Source organism: Oncorhynchus mykiss, chromosome 11, assembly GCF_013265735.2.
Source record: "Oncorhynchus mykiss isolate Arlee chromosome 11, USDA_OmykA_1.1, whole genome shotgun sequence".
NCBI lineage: Eukaryota > Metazoa > Chordata > Actinopteri > Salmoniformes > Salmonidae > Oncorhynchus > Oncorhynchus mykiss.
In genome coordinates, this window is record NC_048575.1 from 60,022,479 (window position 1) to 60,049,303 (window position 26,825).

At 44.4% G+C, this 26,825-nt stretch overlaps 1 protein-coding gene across 5 annotated transcripts in view; it reads left to right on the forward strand.

The window, feature by feature from the left end:
* Positions 1–26,825, forward strand: part of LOC110536106 (WSC domain-containing protein 2) — a 134,481-nt gene that overhangs the window by 47,165 nt on the left and 60,491 nt on the right. For all 5 annotated transcript variants that reach the window (XM_036935965.1, XM_036935964.1, XM_021621664.2 and 2 more), the window contains one exon: positions 23,373–24,350. In XM_036935965.1, the coding sequence (XP_036791860.1) occupies positions 23,954–24,350 (397 nt within the window). In that variant the 5' untranslated portion in view covers positions 23,373–23,953. The remainder of the gene's footprint in view (positions 1–23,372; positions 24,351–26,825) is intronic.

A 26,825-nucleotide genomic window follows, 5' to 3' on the forward strand; every position in this document is an offset into this window, starting at 1 on the left:
TAGACTCTGTACCCTACTACAGCTAGTGTTAGACACTGTACCCTACTACAGCTAGTGTTAGACACTGTACCCTACTACAGCTAGTGTTAGACTGTACCCTACTACATCTAGTGTTAGATACTGTACCCTACTACAGCTAGTGTTAGACTGTACCCTACTACAGCTAGTGTTAGACTGTACCCTACTACAGCTAGTGTTAGACACTGTACCCTACTACAGCTAGTGTTAGACTGTACCCTACTACAGCTAGTGTTAGACTGTACCCTACTACAGCTAGTGTTAGACACTGTACCCTACTACAGCTAGTGTTAGACTGTAGCCTACTACAGCTAGTGTTAGATACTGTACCCTACTACAGCTAGTGTTAGACTGTACCCTACTACAGCTAGTGTTAGACTGTACCCTACTACAGCTAGTGTTAGACACTGTACCCTACTACAGCTAGTGTTAGACACTGTAGCCTACTACAGCTAGTGTTAGACACTGTACCCTACTACAGCTAGTGTTAGATTGTACCGGACTACAGCTAGTGTTAGACCGTACCCTACTACAGCTAGTGTTAGACTGTACCCTACTACAGCTAGTGTTAGACACTGTACCCTACTACAGCTAGTGTTAGACACTGTACCCTACTACAGCTAGTGTTAGACACTGTACCCTACTACAGCTAGTGTTAGACTGTAGCCTACTACAGCTAGTGTTAGACACTGTACCCTACTACAGCTAGTGTTAGACACTGTACCCTACTACAGCTAGTGTTAGACTGTAGCCTACTACAGCTAGTGTTAGACACTGTACCCTACTACAGCTAGTTTTAGACTGTACCCTACTACAGCTAGTGTTAGACTGTACCCTACTACAGCTAGTGTTAGACACTGTACCCTACTACAGCTAGTGTTAGACACTGTAGCCTACTACAGCTAGTGTTAGACACTGTACCCTACTACAGTTAGTGTTAGACTGTACCTTACTACAGCTAGTGTTAGACACTGTACCCTACTACAGCTAGTGTTTGACACTGTAGCCTACTACAGCTAGTGTTAGACACTGTACCCTACTACAGCTAGTGTTAGACTGTACCTTACTACAGCTAGTGTTAGACACTGTACCCTACTACAGCTAGCGTTAGACACTGCACCCTACTACAGCTAGTGTTAGACTCTGTACCCTACTACAGCTAGTGTTAGACACTGTACCCTACTACAGCTAGTGTTAGACACTGTACCCTAATACAGCTAGTGTTAGACTGTAGCCTACTACAGCTAGTGTTAGACTGTACCCTACTACAGCTAGTGTTAGACTGTACCCTACCTCAGCTAGTGTTATACACTGTACCCTACTACAGCTAGTGTTAGACTGTAGCCTACTACATCTAGTGTTAGATACTGTACCCTAATACAGCTAGTGTTAGACTGTACCCTACTACAGCTAGTGTTAGACTGTACCCTACTACAGCTAGTGTTAGACACTGTACCCTACTACAGCTAGTGTTAGACTGTAGCCTACTACAGCTAGTGTTAGATACTGTACCCTACTACAGCTAGTGTTAGACTGTACCCTACTACAGCTAGTGTTAGACTGTACCCTACTACAGCTAGTGTTAGACACTGTACCCTACTACAGCTAGTGTTAGACACTGTAGCCTACTACAGCTAGTGTTAGACACTGTACCCTACTACAGCTAGTGTTAGATTGTACCGGACTACAGCTAGTGTTAGACCGTACCCTACTACAGCTAGTGTTAGACTGTACCCTACTACAGCTAGTGTTAGACACTGTACCCTACTACAGCTAGTGTTAGACTGTACCCTACTACAGCTAGCGTTAGACACTGTACCCTACTACAGCTAGTGTTACACTGTACCCTACTACAGTTAGTGTTAGACACTGTACCCTACTACAGCTAGTGTTAGACTGTACCCTACTACAGCTAGTGTTAGACTGTACCTTACTACAGCTAGTGTTAGACACTGTACCCTACTACAGCTAGTGTGAGACACTGTACCCTACTACAGCTAGTGTTAGACACTGTACCCTACTACAGCTAGTGTTTGACACTGTTCCCTACTACAGCTAGTGTTAGACCCTGTACCCTACTACAGCTAGTGTTAGACTCTGTACCCTACTACAGCTAGTGTTAGACACTGTACCCTACTACAGCTAGTGTTAGACACTGTACCCTACTACAGCTAGTGTTAGACTGTACCCTACTACATCTAGTGTTAGATACTGTACCCTACTACAGCTAGTGTTAGACTGTACCCTACTACAGCTAGTGTTAGACTGTACCCTACTACAGCTAGTGTTAGACACTGTACCCTACTACAGCTAGTGTTAGACTGTACCCTACTACAGCTAGCGTTAGACACTGTACCCTACTACAGCTAGTGTTAGACACTGTACCCTACTACAGCTAGTGTTAGACTGTAGCCTACTACAGCTAGTGTTAGACACTGTACCCTACTACAGCTAGTGTTAGACTGTAGCCTACTACATCTAGTGTTAGATACTGTACCCTAATACAGCTAGTGTTAGACTGTACCCTACTACAGCTAGTGTTAGACACTGTACCCTACTACAGCTAGTGTTAGACTGTAGCCTACTACAGCTAGTGTTAGATACTGTACCCTACTACAGCTAGTGTTAGACTGTACCCTACTACAGCTAGTGTTAGACTGTACCCTACTACAGCTAGTGTTAGACACTGTACCCTACTACAGCTAGTGTTAGACACTGTAGCCTACTACAGCTAGTGTTAGACACTGTACCCTACTACAGCTAGTGTTAGATTGTACCGGACTACAGCTAGTGTTAGACCGTACCCTACTACAGCTAGTGTTAGACTGTACCCTACTACAGCTAGTGTTAGACACTGTACCCTACTACAGCTAGTGTTAGACTGTACCCTACTACATCTAGTGTTAGACACTGTACCCTACTACAGCTAGTGTTAGATTGTACCGGACTACAGCTAGTGTTAGACACTGTACCCTACTACAGCTAGTGTTAGACTGTACCCTACTACAGCTAGCGTTAGACACTGTACCCTACTACAGCTAGTGTTAGACACTGTACCCTACTACAGCTAGTGTTAGACTGTAGCCTACTACAGCTAGTGTTAGACACTGTACCCTACTACAGCTAGTGTTAGACTGTACCCTACTACAGCTAGTGTTAGACTGTACCCTACTGCAGCTAGTGTTAGACACTGTACCCTACTACAGCTAGTGTTAGACTGTACCCTACTACAGCTAGTGTTAGAATGTACCCTACTACAGCTAGTCTTACACTGTAACCTACTACAGTTAGTGTTAGACACTGTACCCTACTACAGCTAGTGTTAGACACTGTACCCTACTACAGCTAGTGTTTGACACTGTTCCCTACTACAGCTAGTGTTAGACCCTGTACCCTACTACAGCTAGTGTTAGACTCTGTACCCTACTACAGCAATTTTTAGACACTGTACCCTACTACAGCTAGTGTTAGACACTGTACCCTACTACAGCTAGTGTTAGACTGTAGCCTACTACAGCTAGTGTTAGACTGTACCCTACTACAGCTAGTGTTAGACTGTACCCTACCTCAGCTAGTGTTATACACTGTACCCTACTACAGCTAGTGTTAGACTGTAGCCTACTACAGCTAGTGTTAGACACTGTACCCTACTACAGCTAGTGTTAGACTGTACCCTACTACAGCTAGTGTTAGACTGTACCCTACTACAGCTAGTGTTAGACACTGTACCCTACTACAGCTAGTGTTAGACTGTAGCCTACTACAGCTAGTGTTAGACACTGTACCCTACTACAGCTAGTTTTAGACTGTACCCTACTACAGCTAGTGTTAGACTGTACCCTACTACAGCTAGTGTTAGACACTGTACCCTACTACAGCTAGTGTTAGACACTGTAGCCTACTACAGCTAGTGTTAGACACTGTACCCTACTACAGTTAGTGTTAGACTGTACCTTACTACAGCTAGTGTTAGACACTGTACCCTACTACAGCTAGTGTTTGACACTGTAGCCTACTACAGCTAGTGTTAGACACTGTACCCTACTACAGCTAGTGTTAGACTGTACCTTACTACAGCTAGTGTTAGACACTGTACCCTACTACAGCTAGCGTTAGACACTGTACCCTACTACAGCTAGTGTTAGACTCTGTACCCTACTACAGCTAGTGTTAGACACTGTACCCTACTACAGCTAGTGTTAGACACTGTACCCTAATACAGCTAGTGTTAGACTGTAGCCTACTACAGCTAGTGTTAGACTGTACCCTACTACAGCTAGTGTTAGACTGTACCCTACCTCAGCTAGTGTTATACACTGTACCCTACTACAGCTAGTGTTAGACTGTAGCCTACTACATCTAGTGTTAGATACTGTACCCTAATACAGCTAGTGTTAGACTGTACCCTACTACAGCTAGTGTTAGACTGTACCCTACTACAGCTAGTGTTAGACACTGTACCCTACTACAGCTAGTGTTAGACTGTAGCCTACTACAGCTAGTGTTAGATACTGTACCCTACTACAGCTAGTGTTAGACTGTACCCTACTACAGCTAGTGTTAGACTGTACCCTACTACAGCTAGTGTTAGACACTGTACCCTACTACAGCTAGTGTTAGACACTGTAGCCTACTACAGCTAGTGTTAGACACTGTACCCTACTACAGCTAGTGTTAGATTGTACCGGACTACAGCTAGTGTTAGACCGTACCCTACTACAGCTAGTGTTAGACTGTACCCTACTACAGCTAGTGTTAGACACTGTACCCTACTACAGCTAGTGTTAGACTGTACCCTACTACAGCTAGCGTTAGACACTGTACCCTACTACAGCTAGTGTTACACTGTACCCTACTACAGTTAGTGTTAGACACTGTACCCTACTACAGCTAGTGTTAGACTGTACCCTACTACAGCTAGTGTTAGACTGTACCTTACTACAGCTAGTGTTAGACACTGTACCCTACTACAGCTAGTGTGAGACACTGTACCCTACTACAGCTAGTGTTAGACACTGTACCCTACTACAGCTAGTGTTTGACACTGTTCCCTACTACAGCTAGTGTTAGACCCTGTACCCTACTACAGCTAGTGTTAGACTCTGTACCCTACTACAGCTAGTGTTAGACACTGTACCCTACTACAGCTAGTGTTAGACACTGTACCCTACTACAGCTAGTGTTAGACTGTACCCTACTACATCTAGTGTTAGATACTGTACCCTACTACAGCTAGTGTTAGACTGTACCCTACTACAGCTAGTGTTAGACTGTACCCTACTACAGCTAGTGTTAGACACTGTACCCTACTACAGCTAGTGTTAGACTGTACCCTACTACAGCTAGCGTTAGACACTGTACCCTACTACAGCTAGTGTTACACTGTACACTACTATAGTTAGTGTTAGACACTGTACCCTACTACAGCTAGTGTTAGACTGTACCCTACTACAGCTAGTGTTAGACTGTACCTTACTACAGCTAGTGATAGACACTGTACCCTACTACAGCTAGTGTTAGACTGTACCCTACTACAGCTAGCGTTAGACACTGTACCCTACTACAGCTAGTGTTACACTGTACACTACTACAGTTAGTGTTAGACACTGTACCCTACTACAGCTAGTGTTAGACTGTACCCTACTACAGCTAGTGTTAGACTGTACCTTACTACAGCTAGTGTTAGACACTGTACCCTACTACAGCTAGTGTTAGACACTGTACCCTACTACAGCTAGTGTTAGACACTGTACCCTACTACAGCTAGTGTTAGACCCTGTACCCTACTACAGCTAGTGTTAGACACTGTACCCTACTACAGCTAGTGTTAGACTGTAGCCTACTACAGCTAGTGTTAGACACTTTACCCTACTACAGCTAGTGTTAGACTGTACCCTACTACATCTACTGTTAGACACTGTACCCTATTACAGCTAGTGTTAGACTGTACCCTACTACAGCTAGTGTTAGACTGTACCGTACAACAGCTAGTGTTAGACACTGTACCCTACTACAGCTAGTGTTAGACTGTAGCCTACTACAGCTAGTGTTAGATACTGTACCCTACTACAGCTAGTGTTAGACTGTACCCTACTACAGCTAGTGTTAGACTGTACCCTACTACAGCTAGTGTTAGACACTGTACCCTACTACAGCTAGTGTTAGACTGTACCTTACTACAGCTAGTGTTAGACACTGTACCCTACTACAGCTAGTGTTAGACTGTACCGTACTACAGCTAGTGTTAGACTGTACCCTACTACAGCTAGTGTTAGACTGTACCCTACTACAGCTAGTGTTAGACTGTACCCTACTACAGCTACTGTTAGACTGTACCCTACTACAACTAGTGTTATACACTGTACCCTACTACAGCTAGTGTTAGACTGTAGCCTACTACAGCTAGTGTTAGACACTTTACCCTACTACAGCTAGTGTTAGACTGTACCCTACTACAGCTAGTGTTAGACTGTACTGTACTACAGTTAGTGTTAGACTGTACCCTACTACAATTAGTGTTAGACTGTACCCTACTACACTTAGTGTTAGACTGTACCCTACTACAGCCAGTGTTAGACTGTACCGTACTACATTTAGTGTTAAACTGTACCCTACTACATTTAGTGTTAGACTGTACCCTACTACAGTTAGTGTTAGACTGTACCTAAATACAGCTGGTGTGTTGTACACATCTGTACAACTTCTGACATGTCACTAACCTTAGTAAACAGTGTTTCACCAGTTGCCAGGGACAACATATTTCCTTGTGCTACTTTATGAGAGACGGATAGATAATAAAGGAGCACTAGTGGCGTCAGCCTGTTTTTGTTAGCTTCAGAGGACCATCGAACGACACAGGAAATGTCTGGGGATTCTCCCACACAGCCTCACTGATGAGCTTCCACAGCCTTTGAGTGGCTACCATTAATTAATTGTATTTGGAATTGAGCCAATCACTGAGGCCGGGCGGCACACTCTAGGATCAAACATGGGGTCTAATTAAAATGGTTGACACGAAGATGTGAAACTGTGTGGCTGGATACCACTGCACCACTGCCAGAGATACAGAGCAAACAGAGCGGCTCCCGTGCTCTGGCCCCACTGCCCCTCAATACTTATATTGCAGGGACATCCTGGGCACAGCAGTTTTCAAGGCTCCAGTAACACTGAAAAGGCACCATTTGTGGTAATATGTAGAAAGAGCTGTGTCACTGAGGAACTAAGCCCCGAATCGGTCTTCATTTTCAAACCTCAGTTAAAGCATTGTCTTGGGATGCTGTATCAACAGATTCACGAAGTGCTTGGTGTAGGTGTTTTATTTCATTTTTGATATATATATATATATAAACTCAGCAAAAAAAGAAACGTTTTTCAGGACCCTGTCTTTCAAAGAAAATTAAAAATAACTTCACAGATCTTCATTGTAAAGGGTTGAAACACTGTTTCCCATGCTTGTTCAATGAACCATAAACAAGTAATGAACATGCACCTGTGGAACAGTCGTTAAGACACGATCAGCTTACGACGGTATGCAATTAAGGTCACAGTTATGAAAACTTAGGACACTAAAGAGGCCTCTACTGACTCTGAAAAACACCAAAGAAAGATGCCGACGGTCCCTGCTCATCTGCGTGAACGTGCCTTAGGCATGCTGCAAGGAGGCATGAGGACTGTAGATGTGGCCAGGGCAATAAAATGCAATGTCCGTATTGTGAGACGCCCAAGACCACGTGTAACAACCCCTGCACAGGATCGGTACATCCAGACATCACACCTGCGGGACAGGTACAGGATGGCAACAACAACTGCCTGAGTTACACCAGGAATGCAAAATCCTCCCATCAGTGCTCAGACTGTCCGCAATTGGCTGAGAGAGGTTGGACTGAGGGCTTGTAGGCCTGTTGTAAGGCAGGTCCTCACCAGACATCACCGGAAACATCGTTGCCTATGGGCACAAACCCACCGTTGCTGGACCAGACAGGACTGGCAAAAAGTGCTCTTCACTGACGAGTCGCGGTTTTATCTCACCAGGGGTGATGGTCGGATTCTCGTTTTTTCGTCGAAGGAATGAGCGTGACACCGAGGCCTGTGCTCTGGAGGGGGATCGATTTGGAGGTGGAGGGTCCGTCATGGTCTGGGGCGGTGTGTCACAGCGTCATCGGACTGAGCTTGTTGTCATTGCAGGCAATCTCAACGCTGTGCGTTACAGGGAAGCCATCCTCCTTCCTCATGTGGTACCCTTCCTGCAGGCTCATCCTGACATGACCCTCCAGCATGACAATGCCACCAGCCATACTGCTCGTTCTGTGCATGATATCCTGCAAGACAGGAATGTAAGTGTTCTGCCATGGCCAGCGAAGAGCCCAGATCTCAATCCCATTGAGCACGTTTGGGACCTGTTGGATCGGAGGGTGAGGGCTAGGGCCATTCCCCCCAGAAATGTCCGGGGACTTGCAGGTGCCTTGGTGGAAGAGGGGGGTAACATCTCACAGCAAGAACTGGAAAATCTGGTGCAGTCCATGAGGAGGAGATGCACTGCAGTACTTAATGCAGCTGGTGGCCACACCAGATACTGTAAATTTTTATTTTGACCCACCCCCCTTTGTTCAGGGACACATTATTAAATTTCTGTTAGTCACAAGTCTGTGGAATTTGATCAGTTTATGTCTCAGTTGTTGAATCTTATGTTCATACAAATATTTACATATGTTAAGTTTGCTGAAGCTTAACGCAGTTGGCAGTGAGAGGACGTTTTTTTTGTTGCTGAGTGAGTATATATATAAGCGTTTACTCCTCCTTCGATGGTTCTGTTATGATCTTCTGCTCACCAAATGACGATGCTTTAACAATCCCAAATTAAATCCAATGCATTGACCAATAAATGGTAGCTTTAAAAAAAATGTTGTTTTAACCCTCAATCAGTGCAGTGCTCTTTAGAACATGATTTCCACAGGTGTCTGTGCTAGCATTACTATGAAGCAGGCCCCCATCAGCCATGCACCCAAAGTGGTTGAATCCACTATGAGAGTGGGAGGCAGGGGACGTGCAATCACTGCACTAGGTTCTAATGTAAACATGGTCATTGCTGGGGGAGGGTTGAGGTCTTTAGTGTGATTTGGTTTGAGAGCCATGACTGATGCATACTGGCAGATAGCAGGGTAAATATATCGGGAGAGGAGAGAGGAAAGAGGGGCCCCTGAGTAAAGGGGTTTGTTGTGCCTGTTTAACAGGCGATAATGCTTTTAACCAATTTAGTGCCTGATGGACAATTATGCAATGTAGGGATAGATGGAGGTGGGCTTTGTTCACATGCATGTTTTCTTCACATGCACACAAACACACAGGCACACACAGGCTCACACGTATACACAGAGGCACTCACAAACAATTTCCTCTGTTGCATAGTGGTGCCAGTGCACATGACACCCCGTTGTTTTTGGCGATGGTAGTGCTGAATACTAGAGTGCTGTAGTAATATGTCTGTGTCTATTCTCTATTATTGTTAATGTCTGCTATCAGTTCTGCTAGCAGTCTCCTTGGACAAGAAGGGGCCTTAAGGAAGGTTGGTCCCAAAATCCTCTCTATGGCCCCAGACAGTCCTTTCTATGGCCCCACACTAGCCCCTCTCCAGCCCCACACTAGCCCCTCTCCAGCCCCACACTGGCCCCTCGTCAGCCCCATACAGTCCTCTCGTCAGCCCCACACCGGCCCCTCGTCAACCCCACACAGTTCTCTCGTCAGCCCCATACAGTTCTCTCGTTAGCCCCACACTGGCCTTTCGTCAGCCCCACACATTCCTCTCGTCAGCCCCACACAGTCCTCTTGTCAGGCCCACACAGTCCTCTCGTCAGGCCCACACAGTCCTCTCGTCAGGCCCACACAGTCCTCTCGTCAGGCCCACACAGCCCTCACGTCAGCCCCACACAGTCCTCTCATCAGGCCCACACTGGCCCCTTGTCAGGGCCACACTGTCCTCTCGTCAGCCCCACACAGTCCACTCGTTAGGCCGATACAGTTCTCTCGTCACACTGCCCCTTGACAGCCCGACATTGTACACTCATTAGGCCGACACAGTTCTCTCGTCACACTGCCCCTTGTCAGCCCGACATAGTACACTCATTAGGTCGACACAGTTCTCTCGTCACACTGCCCCTTGCCAGCCCCACATAGTACACTCGTTTGGCCAACACCTCTCGTCAGTACCACACAGTTCTCTCGTCAGCCCCACACAGTTCTCTCGCCAGCCTGACACAGTTCTCTCGTCAGGCACGCAGTCCTCTCGTCAAGCCCGCACAGTCCTCTCGTCAGGCCCCCACAGTCCTCTCTTCAGGCTTGCACAGTCCTCTCTTCAGGCTTGCACAGTCCTCTCTTCAGGCTTGCACAGTCCTCTTGTCAGGCCCGCACAGTCCTCTTGTCAGGCCCGCACAGACCTCACGTCAGGCCCCCACAGTCCTCTCGTCAGGATTGCACAGTCCTCTTGTCAGGCCCGCACAGTCCTCTCGTCAGGCCCGCACAGTCCTCTCGTCAGGCCCACATAGTCCTCTCCTCAGATCCGCACAGTCCTCTCGTCAGCTCCACACAGTCCTCTCGTAAGTCCCACACATTCCTCTCGTCAGCCCCACACAGTCCTCTCGTCAGCCCCACACAGTCCTCTCGTCAGACCCAAACAGTCCTCTCGTCAGGCCCCCACAGTCCTCTCTTCAGGCTTGCACAGTCCTCTCTTCAGGCTTGCACAGTCCTCTTGTCAGGCCCGCACAGTCCTCTCGTCAGGCCCCCACAGTCCTCTCGTCAGGCCCGCACAGTCCTCTCGTCAGGCCCCCACAGTCCTCTCGTCAGGCCCCCACAGTCCTCTCGTCAGGCCCCCACAGTCCTCTCGTCAGGCCCGCGCAGTCCTCTCGTCAGGCCCCCACAGTCCTCTCATTAGGCCCACACAGGCCTCTCGCCAGCCCCACACAGTCCTCTCGCCAGCCCCACACAGTCCTCTCGCCAGCCCCACACAGTCCCCTGCCAGCCCCACACAGTCATCTCGTCAGCCCCACACAGTCCTCTCGTTAGGCCCACACAGGCCTTTCGCCAGCCCCACACAGTCCTCTTGCCAGCCCCACACAGTCCTCTCGCCAGCCCCACACAGTCCTCTCGCCAGCCCCATACAGTCCCCTGCCAGCCCCACACAGTCCTCTCGTCAGCCCCACACAGTCCTCTCGTTAGGCCCACACAGGCCTTTCGCCAGCCCCACACAGTCCCCTGCCAGCCCCACACAGTCCTCTCGTCAGCCCCACACAGTCCTCTCGCCAGCCCCACACAGTCTTCTCGTCAGCCCCACACAGTCCTCTCGTCAGCCCCACACAGTCCTCACATCAGCCCCACACAGTCCTCTCGTAAGTTCTCTCGTCACTCTGCCCCTTGTCAGCCCGACATAGTACACTCATTAGGCCGACACAGTTCTCTCGTCACACTGCCCATTGTCAGCCCCACATAGTACACTCGTTTGGCCGACACAGTTCTCTCGTCAGCACCACACAGTTCTCTCGTCAGCCCCACACAGTTCTCTCGCCAGCCTGACACAGTTCTCTCGTCAGGCACACAGTCTTCTTGTCAGGCCTGCACAGTCCTCTCGTCAGGCCCCTACAGTCCTCTCGTCAGGCCCGAACAGTCCTCTTGTCAGGCTGGCACAGTCCTCTTGTCAGGCCCGCACAGTCCTCTCTTCAGGCCCGCACAGTCCTCCCGTCAGCCCCACACAATCCTCTCGTCAGTCCCACACAGTCCTTTCGTCAGCCCCACACAATCCTCTCGTCAGCCCCACACAGTCCTTTCGTCAGCCCCACACAATCCTCTCGTCAGCCCCACACAGTCCTCTCGTTAGGCCCACACAGGCTTCTCGCGGACCACACACAGTCCTCTCGCCAGCCCCACACAGTCCTCAGGTCAGCCCCACACAGTCCTCTCGTCAGTCCTCTCGTCAAGCCCACACAGTTCTCTCATCAGCCCCTGCTCAGCCATGTTATTATGCTGTTATCTCTGCTGTAGACCACAATCTCATGAGAGAAAAGCAGTCACAGCCAAGCCCAACACAAACAAGGGAGAGGATCGATTAAAATAAATACAACTCAGCTGTTGTCAACTGTTTCCAAAAATGCACCCTATTCCCTCCCTACAGTATATTGTGCACTGCTTTTGACAAGGGCCCATAGGAGTGAGTTGCCTTTAGGGTGCCATTTGAGATGCAAGCCTTGGTCTAACTGTTTAAGAGCCTCTCCATGTTTCCCAAGAATTCAGGAGTGGAATGGGGTTCTTGGCAAAGAAAATACAAAATATCGGAAATTGGACACATATGTACTGTAAGGTCCAAGCCAAACCACGTTTCATGTCGTAGTTGTTTGACCATGGGAGAATGTTATTTTCTGGGACTGATTTGTTTTATTTTATTGATGTACTGCACAACACAGTTCTGCAAATCCCTCTCATCAGAATGTCATTCCTTACTAGGAATATTTCCACATAATTTGTTTTCTTGGCATTGGAACATGATAAATCTTTAAAGACATTTATGGGAATAATGCTGGACTGTCCCTTCATGATGCATGAAATCATGAAAATAATATCTAGAGAAAGGTATCTCTTTGTCACAACTTCCGCCGAAGTCGGCTCCTTTCCTTGTTCGTGCGGCGTTTGGCCATCGACGCCACCGGCTTTCTAGCCATCGCCGAACCATTTTTCATATGTCCATTTGTTTTGTCTTGTTCCATACACACCTGGTTTTCATTCCCCAATCAATCTACATGTATTTAGTCCTCTGTTCCCCATCATGTCTTTGTGTGTAATTGTTCATTGTTAACGGTGTATGTTCACGCTCGATACTTTTATAGTTTATATTCCGTGTTTTTTGGGCACTTATGTCATTTTTTGTGCCTATTGTTGAACGGAATAAAAGTGTGCCTGTTTACTCTGCTCTCCTGCACCTGACTTCGCCTCCCTTACACAGCCTTAACACTCTGTACGTGATTTAAACGAAAGATAATCCAATAACCTTACATAGACAATTAAGGATAATGAATGAAAAAAGATTTAATAAGTAGTTCCAATTGAATTATATATAAGTGGTCTGTATTATCCTCATCTGGGGCCAAATACATGGCATTTAAACAGGACTAACTCAGCCACCTCTCCAAAAGACAAACACTCTTCAGGCTGCTACTGTCTTTCTCTCTCCCTCGCCTTCTTTAACAGCTTTAACCACTCCACTCCTCTACAAACAATGCTCACACTGCCACTCGAGCTACTATCTCTAAAACCCCAAACCTGTCTCTAAAACCCAATACAATGTCTCTAAACCCCAATCCTGTCTCTAAAACCCAATACAATGTCTCTAAAACCCAATCCTGTCCCTAAAACCCAATATAATGTCTCTAAAAACCAATCCTGTCTCTAAAACCCAATACAATGTCTCTAAAACCCAATCCTGTCTCTAAAACCCAATGCACTTTCTCTAAAACCCAATCCTGTCTCTAAAACCCAATACAATGTCTCTAAAACCCAATCCTGTCTCTAAAACCCAATACAATGTCTCTAAAACCCAATCCTGTCTCTAAAACCCAATACAATGTCTCTAAAACCCAATCCTGTCTCTAAAACCCAATACAATGTCTCTAAAACCCAATCCTGTCTCTAAAACCCAATGCACTTTCTCTAAAACCCAATCCTGTCTCTAAAACCCAATACAATGTCTCTAAAACCCAATCCTGTCTCTAAAACCCAATACAATGTCTCTAAAACCCAATCCTGTCTCTAAAACCCAATACAATGTCTCTAAAACCCAATCCTGTCTCTAAAACCCAATACAATGTCTCTAAAACCCAATACATTGTCTCTAAAACCCAGTCCTGTCTCTAAAACCCAATGCACTTTCTCTAAAACCCAATCCTGTCTCTAAAACCCAATACAATGTCTCTAAAACCCAATACTGTCTCTAAAACCCAATGCACTTTCTCTAATACCCAATCCTGTCTCTAAAACCCAATACAATGTCTCTAAAACCCAATCCTGTCCCTAAAACCCAATCCTTTCTCTAAAACCCAATACAATGTCTCTAAAACCCAATACATTGTCTCTAAAACCCAATCCTGTCTCTAAAACCCAATGCACTTTCTCTAAAACCCAATCCTGTCTCTAAAACCCAATACAATGTCTCTAAACCCCAATACTGTCTCTAAAACCCAATGCACTTTCTCTAAAACCCAATCCTGTCTCTAAAACCCAATACAATGTCTCTAAAACCCAATACTGTCTCTAAAACCCAATGCACTTTCTCTAAAACCCAATCCTGTCTCTAAAACCCAATACAATGTCTCTAAAACCCAATCCTGTCTATAAAACCCAATACAATGTCTCTAAAACCCAATACTGTCTCTAAAACCCAATGCACTTTCTCTAAAACCCAATCCTGTCTCTAAAACCCAATACAATGTCTCTAAAACCCAATCCTGTCTCTAAAACCCAATACAATGTCTCTAAAACTCAATCCTGTCTCTAAAACCCAATCCTTTCTCTAAAACCCAATACAATGTCTCTAAAACCCAATACATTGTCTCTAAAACCCAATCCTGTCTCTAAAACCCAATGCACTTTCTCTAAAACCCAATCCTGTCTATAAAACCCAATACAATGTCTCTAAAACCCAATACTGTCTCTAAAACCCAATCATGTCTCTAAAACCCAATGCACTTTCTCTAAAACCTAATCCTGTCTCTAAAACCCAATACAATGTCTCTAAAACCCAATACTGTCTCTAAAACCCAATGCACTTTCTCTAAAACCCAATCCTGTCTCTAAAACCCAATACAATGTCTCTAAAACCCAATCCTGTCTATAAAACCCAATACAATGTCTCTAAAACCCAATACAATGTCCCTAAAACCCAATCCTGTCTCTAAAACCCAATACAATGTCTCTAAAACCCAATACAATGTCTCTAAAACTCAGTCCTGTCTCTAAAACCCAATGCACTTTCTCTAAAACCCAATCCTGTCTCTAAAATCCAAAACAATGTCTCTAAAACCCAATACTGTCTCTAAAACCCAATGCACTTTCTCTAAACCCCAATCCTGTCTCTAAAACCCAATACAATGTCTCTAAAACCCAATCCTGTCTCTAAAACCCAATCCTTTCTCTAAAACCCAATACAATGTCTCTAAAACCCAATACATTGTCTCTAAAACCCAATCCTGTCTCTAAAACCCAATGCACTTTCTCTAAAACCCAATCATGTCTCTAAAACCCAATACAATGTCTCTAAAACCCAATACTGTCTCTAAAACCCAATCATGTCTCTAAAACCCAATGTCTCTAAAACCCAATCCTGTCTATAAAACCCAATACAATGTCTCTAAAACCCAATACAATGTCTCTAAAACCCAATACAATGTCCCTAAAACCCAATCCTGTCTCTAAAACCCAATACAATGTCTCTAAAACCCAATCCTGTCTCTAAAACCCAATACTGTCCCTAAGTGTCATATGGGGAAGATATATAATAGGTTGTGACAGAGCTGTCAGAAAGCCGGCAAAGTAGGACTGGGTAGGACTGGGTAGGACAGACAGGCAGGTGTTCAGGGCAGGTGGTCCCAGTAGATTTGTTCCCTGAGTGAGGTGTCACAGAGGGAGGGGACTACCGCCACGCTGCAGGATGGCTCTGTGCCTAGTGCTCAATGAGTCCCAGGGCAGATATGAAATATATTTAGGGAGTGTCCTGCAGCGCCATGGTCCACTGCACGCGCTGAGCTCAACGATTAACTCTGACATTTCTCCTCCAAGAATCCGCTCTGATTAAATATTTGCTGGCTCATTTAATATGAATGTGAATTAATGGCCAATCAGAGGGCTAGCGCCTGTCCTGTATGACTGATGGCTCAGCAATGACTTGGCTGACAGATTCGCCACTCTCACCACTACCACCCTCCCCTCTCTCCTCCCTTAACCTCCTCAACTGCTCTCCACAAAAAGTCATGCTTCCATTTTTCTCAATCATTTCTGGATAATACTGGAGGAGGTTCAGAGAGTGCAGCAACAAGGGCCTCTTGTAGCTCATATAACCATTGTAATTGTAAACAGAATGAGGACACCTGTCGCTCTCTACCCCCTCCTATCTCTTCTGTCTCACTGGGCTCTACTTTCGGCTGGCGCTAAGGAGGCGCAAGTGTCAAACGCACCTTAGTTTGCAGTTTCGTCATGTAAAAACTGGCACACTGGCATTTTCCAGCCCTAATGCCAGGCCCGACAATTTATCTGTCTAACATCAGATCACTTGCCCTGAGGTGGGAGGGGTTGCAATATTTTTGGTGTGTCCTTAAAAACAAGTCCAAAAGTGACAATTTCATGCAGCGCTAATGGGAAGTTTTAAGACCCAGAAAAAGGTAACGTAGTTGATAATGGCATGGATTTTGAGAGGAGAAGCGCAGCCAGGGCGGGCTCTAGCCTTTAGCGGGATAAAAACAATATTTGTTTGGGTTTTTTGCCCTCATGCTATTTAAAATGTATTTTATTTAATTTAACCTTTATTTAACTAGGCAAGTCGGTTAAGAACAAATTCTTATTTACAATGACGGCCTACCCCTGCAAAACCCGGACGATGCTGGGCCAGTTGTGCGCCACCCCATGGGACTCCCAATCATGGTCAGATGTGATACAGCCTGTATTTTTTCATTATTCCCATACCTTATACTTCATTTTGCCTGTTTCAGAGTAGGCTATCCAATTTCTCTTTGCTAAGAATCTATTTTTGTTTCTTTTGGACCATTTTAATAGAAAACAATCATTTTTAAAGAGCGCCCCTCATCCAATTAATAGAAAAGTGTGTTCCTCCAAACTATCCCATCGTTTAATGCCATATCAACAGCAGATTCATTGTTTTATTCACCTCGCACATCGGCAGCGATACAATTGACAGGAGTCTAGTATTTTGTATACATAAAGACATTGAGGCCTGCAGTACATGTGCACACAGTACCATGGAAAAAGAGAAGTGATTTATGCACAGGCGGTAATTGGGGAGACCGGCTCGTGGTAATGGCTGGAGCGGAATTCATGGAAGGGTATCAAATACATCAAACATGTTTTGATGCCATTCCATTTGCTCTATTCCAGACATTATTATGAGCCGTCCTCCCCTCAACAGCCTCCACTGGATTGATGAAATAATGCTTCTGACTCAATCCTATTTAGAAATATTGTTGTTAGTAAAGTAGATTGGTTGTTTTTCATTTAATTTAATAAAAAATCTAACTTATTAGAAAGACTCAACATCCATGGGTTTATGGTGAGAAAGTACATTGCTCGAATGCATTGCAATTTCGTCTGCTATTTCTGGAGAAGGGCAAATATGATCTGTAAGATGGTTCCATGATGTTTACATCTGTGAGCAGTACAATGGTGAGTGGACATTCCCCCTTTCCTTTATATTGGATCTTTATCCAGCAATTGTGGTGCCTGTAACTGTATTAGACAGACTGCAATTTACAGGCCTAACCCCTATATCAGTGCGAATGTTATAGCCTACATTTAACAATGTATTTTCATATTGAAGCAATACAATTAGAACAATGTGGACTGTAAAATGTGGGGCAGGCTATTTAACGAACTAGTCTATAATGGACTAACATTCTAATTGAAGTTGATGACAGTGCAATAAATAAAAGGCCATAAATACACAAAACACATATTTAGCTATGGAGCACGTTCTGATTGGCCAGTGAGGGGCCAAGCTTCTACATGTTTATTAATAAAAACCCATCCCTTTTGCACCACTGCCAGCTACTGTGCCAATAATTACATTTCTGAAAATAGCAAATATATTTCTATCACACCCCCGAACATATAACATATAACACTACTGCCAGCACTAAGATTTAACATTGTGTTAGGTTTGTTCAAATAGAGCCTACTGTCGAAGCCATCCAAAATCTCTTTCAATGTCTACTTTTGAAGTCAGTGACCACTCCTAATAAAATCATTTGACCTTGCAAATTTAGAAATGCTCTTATAAAGTGAAGTTTGAAGTTTAGGGTTACATTTTTTCCATTACATGCTTATAAATGATTAATGGGGTGATTGTCTGTGTGTCTGTGTGTGTGCCATAAAGTACGCGACTACGGCACCTGGTGGAGGTTTGGAGCACCAGTACCCTTAAAGCCCCAGTGCGATCAAAAACATGATTTGCTATGTGTTTTATATATACTGTACTTCCACACTAAGAGGTTGGATTAATACTGTGTAATTGTGAAAATTATGATAATGCCCTTTTAGTGTAAGAGCGGTTTGAAAAGACCCCCTGAAATTTCAGGCTGTTTTGGTGGGATGGAGTTTTGGACTGCCTGGTGACATCACAAGGTGATAAATTACTTAATAGACCAATACACTTCAAACAGATATACAGTGGGGAGAACAAGTATTTGATAACCTGCAAAATTGGCAGTGTTTCTTACTTACAAAGCATGTAGAGGTCTGTAATTCTTATCATAGGTACACTTCAACTGTGAGAGACGGAATCTAAAACAAAAATCCAGAAAATCACATTGTATGATTTTTAAGTAATTAATTTGCATTTTATTGCATGACATACGTATTTGATACATCAGAAAAGCAGAACTTAATATTTGGTACAGAAACCTTTGTTTGCAATTACAGAGATCATACGTTTCCTGTGTGGCTGTGTGCACAAGCCCATCCCAGCCTTGTGCAGGTCTACAATTTTATCCCTGATGTCCTTACACAGCTCTCTGGTCCTTGCCATTGTGGAGAGGTTGGAGTCTGTTTGATTGAGTGTGTGGAAAGGTGTCTTTTATACAGGTAACGAGTTCAAACAGGTGCAGTTAATACAGGTAATGAGTGGAGAACAGGAGGGCTTCTTAAAGAAAAACTAACAGGTCTGTGAGAGCCGGAATTCTTACTGGTTGGTAGGTGATCAAATACTTATGTCATGCAATAAAATGCAAATTAATTACTTAAAAATCATACAATGTGATTTTCTGTATTTTTGTTTGAGATTCTGTCTCTCACAGTTGAAGTGTACCTATGATAAAAATTACAGACCTCTACATGCTTTGTAAGTAGGAAAACCTGCAAAATCGGCTGTGTATCAAATACTTGTTCTCCCCACTGTACATACCCCACCAGACACGCCACTATGGGTTTCTTCATGGTACCCAAACCAAAAACAGATTTAATGCGTCACTCAGTTATGTATAGAGCCATGTCATTGTGGAATGCTCTGCCACCAGAGGTTACTCAAGCAAAAAGCAAGTTTAGCTTTAAAGAACTATTAAATAACTATTAACTACTATCACAGCACCTCTCCTCTTTCTAAAGATCTACTTTAACTGTACTGTATATAAGAATGACTATGTATATATCAATAGTGTGTAAATAGTATTTTTGTTGTCTTATTTTATTTAAATTTGTATTTATTTTATTCATGTTCCGTACTTTGTCATGTATTGTATGTTTTATGTGGACCCCAGGAAGAGTAGCTGCTGCATGTGCAGTAGCTAATGGGGATCCTAATATACTAAACTAAAGTATATACTAAACTAAAGTAAATTATTGCTTGAGAAATTTCCCTTTGCTAAGAATTTATTTTTGTTTCTTTTGGACCATTTTAATAGAAAACAATCACAGTAAAGTCAAATGTAAAAGTTGTAGTGACCAGTTGGGAACCAGAATAACCATGAAACACAAGGAGGCAAGATTTAATAAAAAAGTAGGTCGTTTGGAAAATGTATAAAAAATTCTGTAGGCCACCCATATAAAGGGGTTAGGGTGAAATCAATTCCACAAAAGGGAAAAATTGTTCCTCATGCTTTAAATTGTGGGTGAAATCAGGCAGCCTACGCAGACCACTCAAATCCTTCTTTTACTCCTGCTCCTTCTAGTAGATAGAGCCCAGATCCGGCTCTTTCAAATGGTCCTGTGGCACAAAAAAACAGGGAACAGTAAATATGTCTCAACCAGAGGAGGCTGGTGGGATGAGCTATAGGAGGATGGGCTCATTGCAATTGCTGGAATAGTATAAATGGAACGAAGTCAAACATATGTGTGTTTGATACCAATCCATTTATTTCATTCCAGCCATTACAATGAGCCCATCCTCCTATAGCTCATCCCACCAGCCTCCTCTGGTCTCAACTGTTTGCTCACAAGGTTCAGGAATTGTTGCCGTCATGATAATCACCTCTTCAAATCAATCGACAGCAGTAATAAGCCAATCTTCAACATCAATTGTCAATACTTTAAAAGCAGTTGTCCAATCTTTCAAAAATGTGTGTCCATTGTTTAAAAGCAGTGAGCCGTGTATAGCTGGTAAATTAAAAAAGGAGTGAGATTAAAAGCCAGCAATATCGGTCCTTCAACAGTCCAGTAAAAGCATTTTAAATGTTTCACTTCCCTGTTCAGTTTGTGATACAGTCCAGAATTTGCTGGTTAACCGTTTAATGACACTTCGTCGTCACTAGTTACTACAGCCACAAAGTCATAATATTGGCTAAACCTGTCCTATTTTTACCATTTCAAATCAAATCAAAGTTTACTGGTTGCGTACACAGATTTGCAGTTGCAGCGAATTGCATAGGTTTCTAGCTCCAACAGTACAGCAATATCTATCAATACAATAACAATACACACATAATCACAAAAATATAAGAAATATGTCAGAGCAATGTCAGAGTCCGGAATATAAATATATACATAAATGGTGTGTATAGACAGTATGGAGAGTACATGAATAGAAAAGGTGTGTACAGCAATAGTTATATAGGATGAGCCATGGGTCATGACTAAAATATGGTAAATACATATAAAGTGGGTAAAAAAACAATATGTAAACATTGTTAAAGTGACCAGTGTTCAATGTCTCTGTATACATGAGGCAGCAGTCTCTAAGGTGCCGGGCAGATTACCGGGCGATAGCCGGCTACTGATGGATGTTCAGTCTGATGGTCCAGAGATAGAAACAGTTTTTCAGTGTCTCGGTCCTGGCTTTGATACACCTGTACGTACTGTCTCCGTCTGCTAGATTGTAGCAGGGTGAACAGGCCGTGACTCGGATGGCTGAGGTCCTTGATGATCTTCTTGAACTTCCTATGACACCGGGTGCTGTAGATGTCCTGGAGGGCAGGCAGTGTGCCCTCAGTGATGAGTTGGGCTGACCGAACCACTCTCTGGAGAGTCATGTGGTTGCGTGCGGTGCAGTTGCCGTGTCAGGTGGTGATGCAGCCCGACAGAATGCTCTCAATGGTGCAAGTTTGTGAAAGTTGCGCCCCATGTTCAGCCAGGGGTAAACAACAGACTGCTGCGACCTGAATGGCTAAACGCAATACGCAACATCCGGGACTAGCATTCCTAGGCTTAAACCACTCTAGCATGGTGGTGTAAAATGGTGTTTAAGAAAGTAAGTGTGCATATTTTCCCAATGTATTTTTAGTCTTTGCCATTCAATCGCGATAAGGAGGAAATAGATGCCTTTGCAATCTGAATGAAGAATGTATTAGGTACGAACCGGCATACTGTACACTGCCTTTAAACGGTAAGACGAAACGACTGAATTCTGCAATGTTGCCGGCCTTTGGACAAGTATTCCCTCCATAGTAACACTCCAATGTTGACATCGATGCTCCTGCGACAGAGACGTTTTATTAAGGCCTGAGTCTGTAAGCTGCAGTGATGAAAAGCCAATATCAGGCATGACAAGAGGTCCATTTATCTGAGCAGACGTGCTCCCAGTTTTAAGATACCTGAAAACCTGCTCGGACCTCTACACCTTCATTCCACAAACCATTGGGTGTAAACACATGCCTTATAAGGACAATAGCATGACATAGCCTGCACTTCACTTCGACCATGTACTCACATTTCACTAACCTCATCACCCAAATGTTTCAGTCAAACACAACCAGGCCCTGCCTTCTCACTGAGGAACTATCATTCATACTGTGTGGAGAGAGTTGGGACGTGTGTGTGTCTAAACTTAATTTGACCTGAGCTGATTCATGATCTATCTTGATACCATAGATTAATATCTGAGTAAGTGATAGCTGTAAGCTAAATAAAGTCCATGTCAACAAACTAACATATGGACTGTTCCTGGTTCCTCTCAGTCCTCATTAGCTTACAGAAATACAGAGCTCAGAAGAGTCCCACTCATAATAACCCAGAGGTGCCTGGTGTGCATCCCAAATAGCACCCTATTCCCTATACTGCACTACTTTTGAACCTAATGGGCCCTGGTCGAAGGTTATGCACAAAAAAGGTAATAGGACACATTGCTGGTATTAATCTTGTGGTTTCTATCCACACCTGGATGTGATCCACTCCCCCAGGGCGGTCCTGGATCGTACCCAGACCACCACGGGGGTAATGCAGACAGGGAGATTGGGTTGTTCGGGGTTGCTGGGGGTTTCAGGTGACACAGGTGCTTTGTTGATTTGTCTTGAACCAGACAGCAAGGCACGGGGGCGAGTGTCACCATGGGGGTTCTGAAAAATTCCATGGGCCTCTGGACGGTGTTCTGTTACCACCTCGGTGTGAATCCCCTCCCAGCCAAGTGCCGCTGTGGCCCTGGACAGAACAGAACAGAGAGGCCTTTCACAGGGATAGAGGACCTGGGGAGTGGGCACTCAGCCGCTACAGCAGGGTTCCCCAACAGGCGGCCCGTGGGCCAAATTTGTCCCTCACATGGTTTTATTTGGCCCCCCAAGTTTTCTGGGAAAAAGAATAATAAATTAAATAAATAAATAAACACACCAGGAAATCAACTCCAAGTTATTTTAATTTAAGACAAAGAATGTAGCCAGATCCTGATCTGAGACCACTGAAACAGAAAGAATAATGACAATCAAATGTTTTCACCAATTCAGCAACTCATACCATCCATAACGAAGAGGATGTTACCTATACTGCTAGACTCTATTGTTGGCCGTTTTTTATTACCTACTGAAACACCTTGATTAACAGAAATAGAACCAGTGGAGATGCCACAGGGTAGAACTCTTATTTCCCTTCCCCTTCCAATGTTCCCATTCCAACTTCATTTAGCAGAGATAAAGAAGCCTGTAGAGCTCAGAGCTGGTTTGAACAGAGGACCACCCACATTGGGTTTATGAACTGAAGAAAACAACAACCACAGCCCAAGGATTTTCATTCACCCTAATGTGCTGTTTGCTACTGCTTCTGCCTTGATTGTGTTGAGATTTTGTTTTTTTCTTTACCTTCTGGTGCATGATGGTTGAGTGTTGCTGAGGAGGTGGGGAGGTGGTGTGTGTGTTGTAGGAGCCCACAGAGAGGATTAATGTGTCTTATTATACTTTCAGATGGCGAGCCTCGACCTCCTTCACAGACCGTCACGGTGAATGGATGGACACACAAAGGCACAAGGATCTCAGCTCAGAGAGTGAATTAAAGCCTCTTCCATCTGCACAGCGGGGGAAAGGGCCTCTGTGGAGCCGGGAAGGCACAAGCCAGAGGTCGATAGCGAGAGAGAAGTAATGCTGCTTCGGTGATTGTCTTTCAGTCTGAGCCACTCACCTTTCCTGCCATGGCGCTACGGTCAGCTCTCTGTCCTCCTGATGCTCTCTCAGTGGGAACGTAAAGAGACACACACTGGAGACACACTCTCCAGCTCCACACACACCCACACACCTCCACGAGGAGTGTGGACAGACCTCATGCAGAGATCTCATACACACACACACTCAGGAGCACAACACACCTTTGTTGTATGTTTTAGCCTGATAGGTCATTATTTGTCCCTTCCCAGAATTTGATTAAGATTTTATATTGTGACTCTCTCTGCTGTTTGATTGGACCTCTCAGAAGCTTTAGGGTTGTTGTCCTGCAGTTTTATGGTTGTGTCTCTCTGGGACGTTGTGACTGAGCGGCAGGTAGAGCCAGCATGGCTAGGCCTTTGCTGAAGATTCAGCGCTACTTCCGGAGGAAACCTGTGCGCTTCTTCTCCTTCATCCTCCTCTACCTGACAGCCGGGAGCCTGGTGTTCCTGCACTCTGGCTTCGTAGGGGACAACTCCACAGGGGCCAATGGGGGCCGGGACCCCCTGGTGGCGTCTGAGATGGGGAACAGGGTGCCCTCCTCAAATGGCCGGCGGGTAGGGATGATGGGAAGGGTGTTCAAGGAGAACCGCAGACCCACCCCGAGGAGGTACGGCCCTCCATGGATGAAAGGAGCTGCTGGGAAGGACAGCCATGATTGGAGGGCCCGGGGAGGAGACTACACAAGCAGCTGGAACCGCGCCCTCAAAGGACGCAAAGCCAAAGATCTGGACGAGGGACGGGGTGAGTTAACAGTTTGTCGAGATGTACTAGTTGGATAGTACCTAGATGGTTTGTACTGTTGGGACTCTTAACTTGATTTTACACATAACAATCAGTTTCACTTAAAAACACCACTTGACTACAGTTAATTTGTTTTATAGATAGCCTGAAGAAATAAACAGCCTGAAGAAATAAACTGTCAATTTTAGTGACTATCATACCTAAGTTTCACCTTGAGTATTCGCTGTTCATTATGAAAGATATTCCATGATACACACAGACACGTGTGGATAGGCACATACACATTCACACTCAAGGTTAATGTGCTTGGATATTGTGATTGTATATTTAAGAGGCAATTGGCACTTCAGGTGATGCCTCTCCAGAGAGATGAAGAGCCTGTGTGAACAGAGTGACTCCTCTCTCTCTCTCCCAGGGAGATCTGGAACCAGAGGCTTAATTAGTTCAGTGGTCCCACCCACCCTGGTCCTCCTTAGCCACAGTCAGGCAATACCCACCAGCAGGCCATAAACATGGTTATTTTGGGGGATATTCAGAACGTACAGATTCATCTCACAGTGATAGCAGGTTTTCCCCAAATACGTTTACCCATATCATAGAGCTATCCCTAGCAACACCCTGTGTGACATTGTATATACAGAGCCTTGCGAAAGTATTCGGCCCCCTTGAACTTTGCGACCTTTTGCCACATTTCAGACTTCAAACATAAAGATATAAAACTGTCTTTTTTTTGTGAAGAATCAACAACAAGTGGGACACAATCATGAAGTGGAACGACATTTATTGGATATTTCAAACTTTTTTAACAAATCCAAAACTGAAAAATTGGGCGTGCAAAATTAGATGGCGCTACAAAGTATTAACTTAAGGGGGCTGAATAATTTTGCACGCCCAATTTTTCAGTTTTTGATTTGTTAAAAAAGTTTGAAATATCCAATAAATGTCGTTCCACTTCATGATTGTGTCCCACTTGTTGTTGATTCTTCACAAAAAAATACAGTTTTATATCTTTATGTTTGAAGCCTGAAATGTGGCAAAAGGTCGCAAAGTTCAAGGGGGCCGAATACTTTCGCAAGGCACTGTATTTACTAGGTACCCAGATGCCACAGACAAGTGACTTGGAACCAAAACACAAAATCTAAAAATACAATTAAAATAAAAAATTACAATGATTTGAGGATTGTCTCCATACCTGCCCACTAGGCTAATCCGGTCTGATGTTTGAAGGGTTCCAACTCCCAACAGAAGGTTTCTAAGTATAGATCTTTGGTAAAATCCTGCACAGCTTGTTTTCATTGGCCTTATATTGCATGTCCATGGCAATTAACCTTTCCCAAAAAGAACTGGCTTGAGCTCCAGTAAAGTGATGAGGATTCATTTAGCCTGGGACTCCGCATGGCTGGCTGCTGTGAACAGCTGGCAGTGTCAGGAGTGCACAGCACAGCGCAGCACAGCACAGTGCCCTGATTCGCTCACATCTAATCATGTTATCCTCCACATTGATCTTTATACTTCCCATACTGGAAAATAAAGTATATAGTAGAATTTATAACAGAGGACAGCAGTTAACTGTATAGTCATAGAAATATAATATTATTCTTCGTAGTACGAGGATAACTAGCTACTTATAGTAAGAATATGCATTAGAGAAATATGTATTACAAGCACAAGCACTTCCTGATTGGAATTGATTTGCACAGTGATTGTTTTTGTGGCATTCGGATGGAGAGAAGCACAAACATGCTTTATGTAGTACATGTAATAGAGCTACGGATTAAAAGATCTCTACGTAGTATGTATAATAATAATACTAATTTGGTGGGTGCTTATATTTGTCCTATTTCACTCATGTACAAGTGTGTATTATACGCATGTGTGAATTGGAAATGTGCTTTGTAGCATATTGCAACTCCCCCTGAGACACACTCGGAGAGTGGGGTCACAAACAAGCTCAGCCATTATCAATGGCGACCCTGGAGCAATTAGCTTTAAATGTCTTGCTCAATGGCACATTGACAGATTATTCACATTGGATTAGAACTAGCGGCCTTTCTGTTACTGGCACAACCCTCTAAGAGCTAGGCTACCTGCCGTCGTGATTAGTGGTTTCAAAGCAGCGCAGCTCCCTTTCATCCATGACTCTTCTGTCCCACAATGCCAGGCCCTTGTCATGTTCTCTTCAAGAGCATCCACACCCAACCTGCTCCCCACTATAGACACATGCATGCATGCGCACACATGCACACACACAGAGAAAACACACACACTGTCTGAAATAAACTTGAAGCAAATACTGTCGTCCCCTGTATCCAACCTCCTCATCTACCCTGTTTAAAGGAATAGTCCAGCAAGTGTATTGTTGTTATCCAGTACAGATGAATGCTATGTGTTAACATCCCTCATGAGGCCAGAGCATTACTGTACATATAACAAGATTATATGATCAGATAATAACATGATACGAGAGTGGAGACA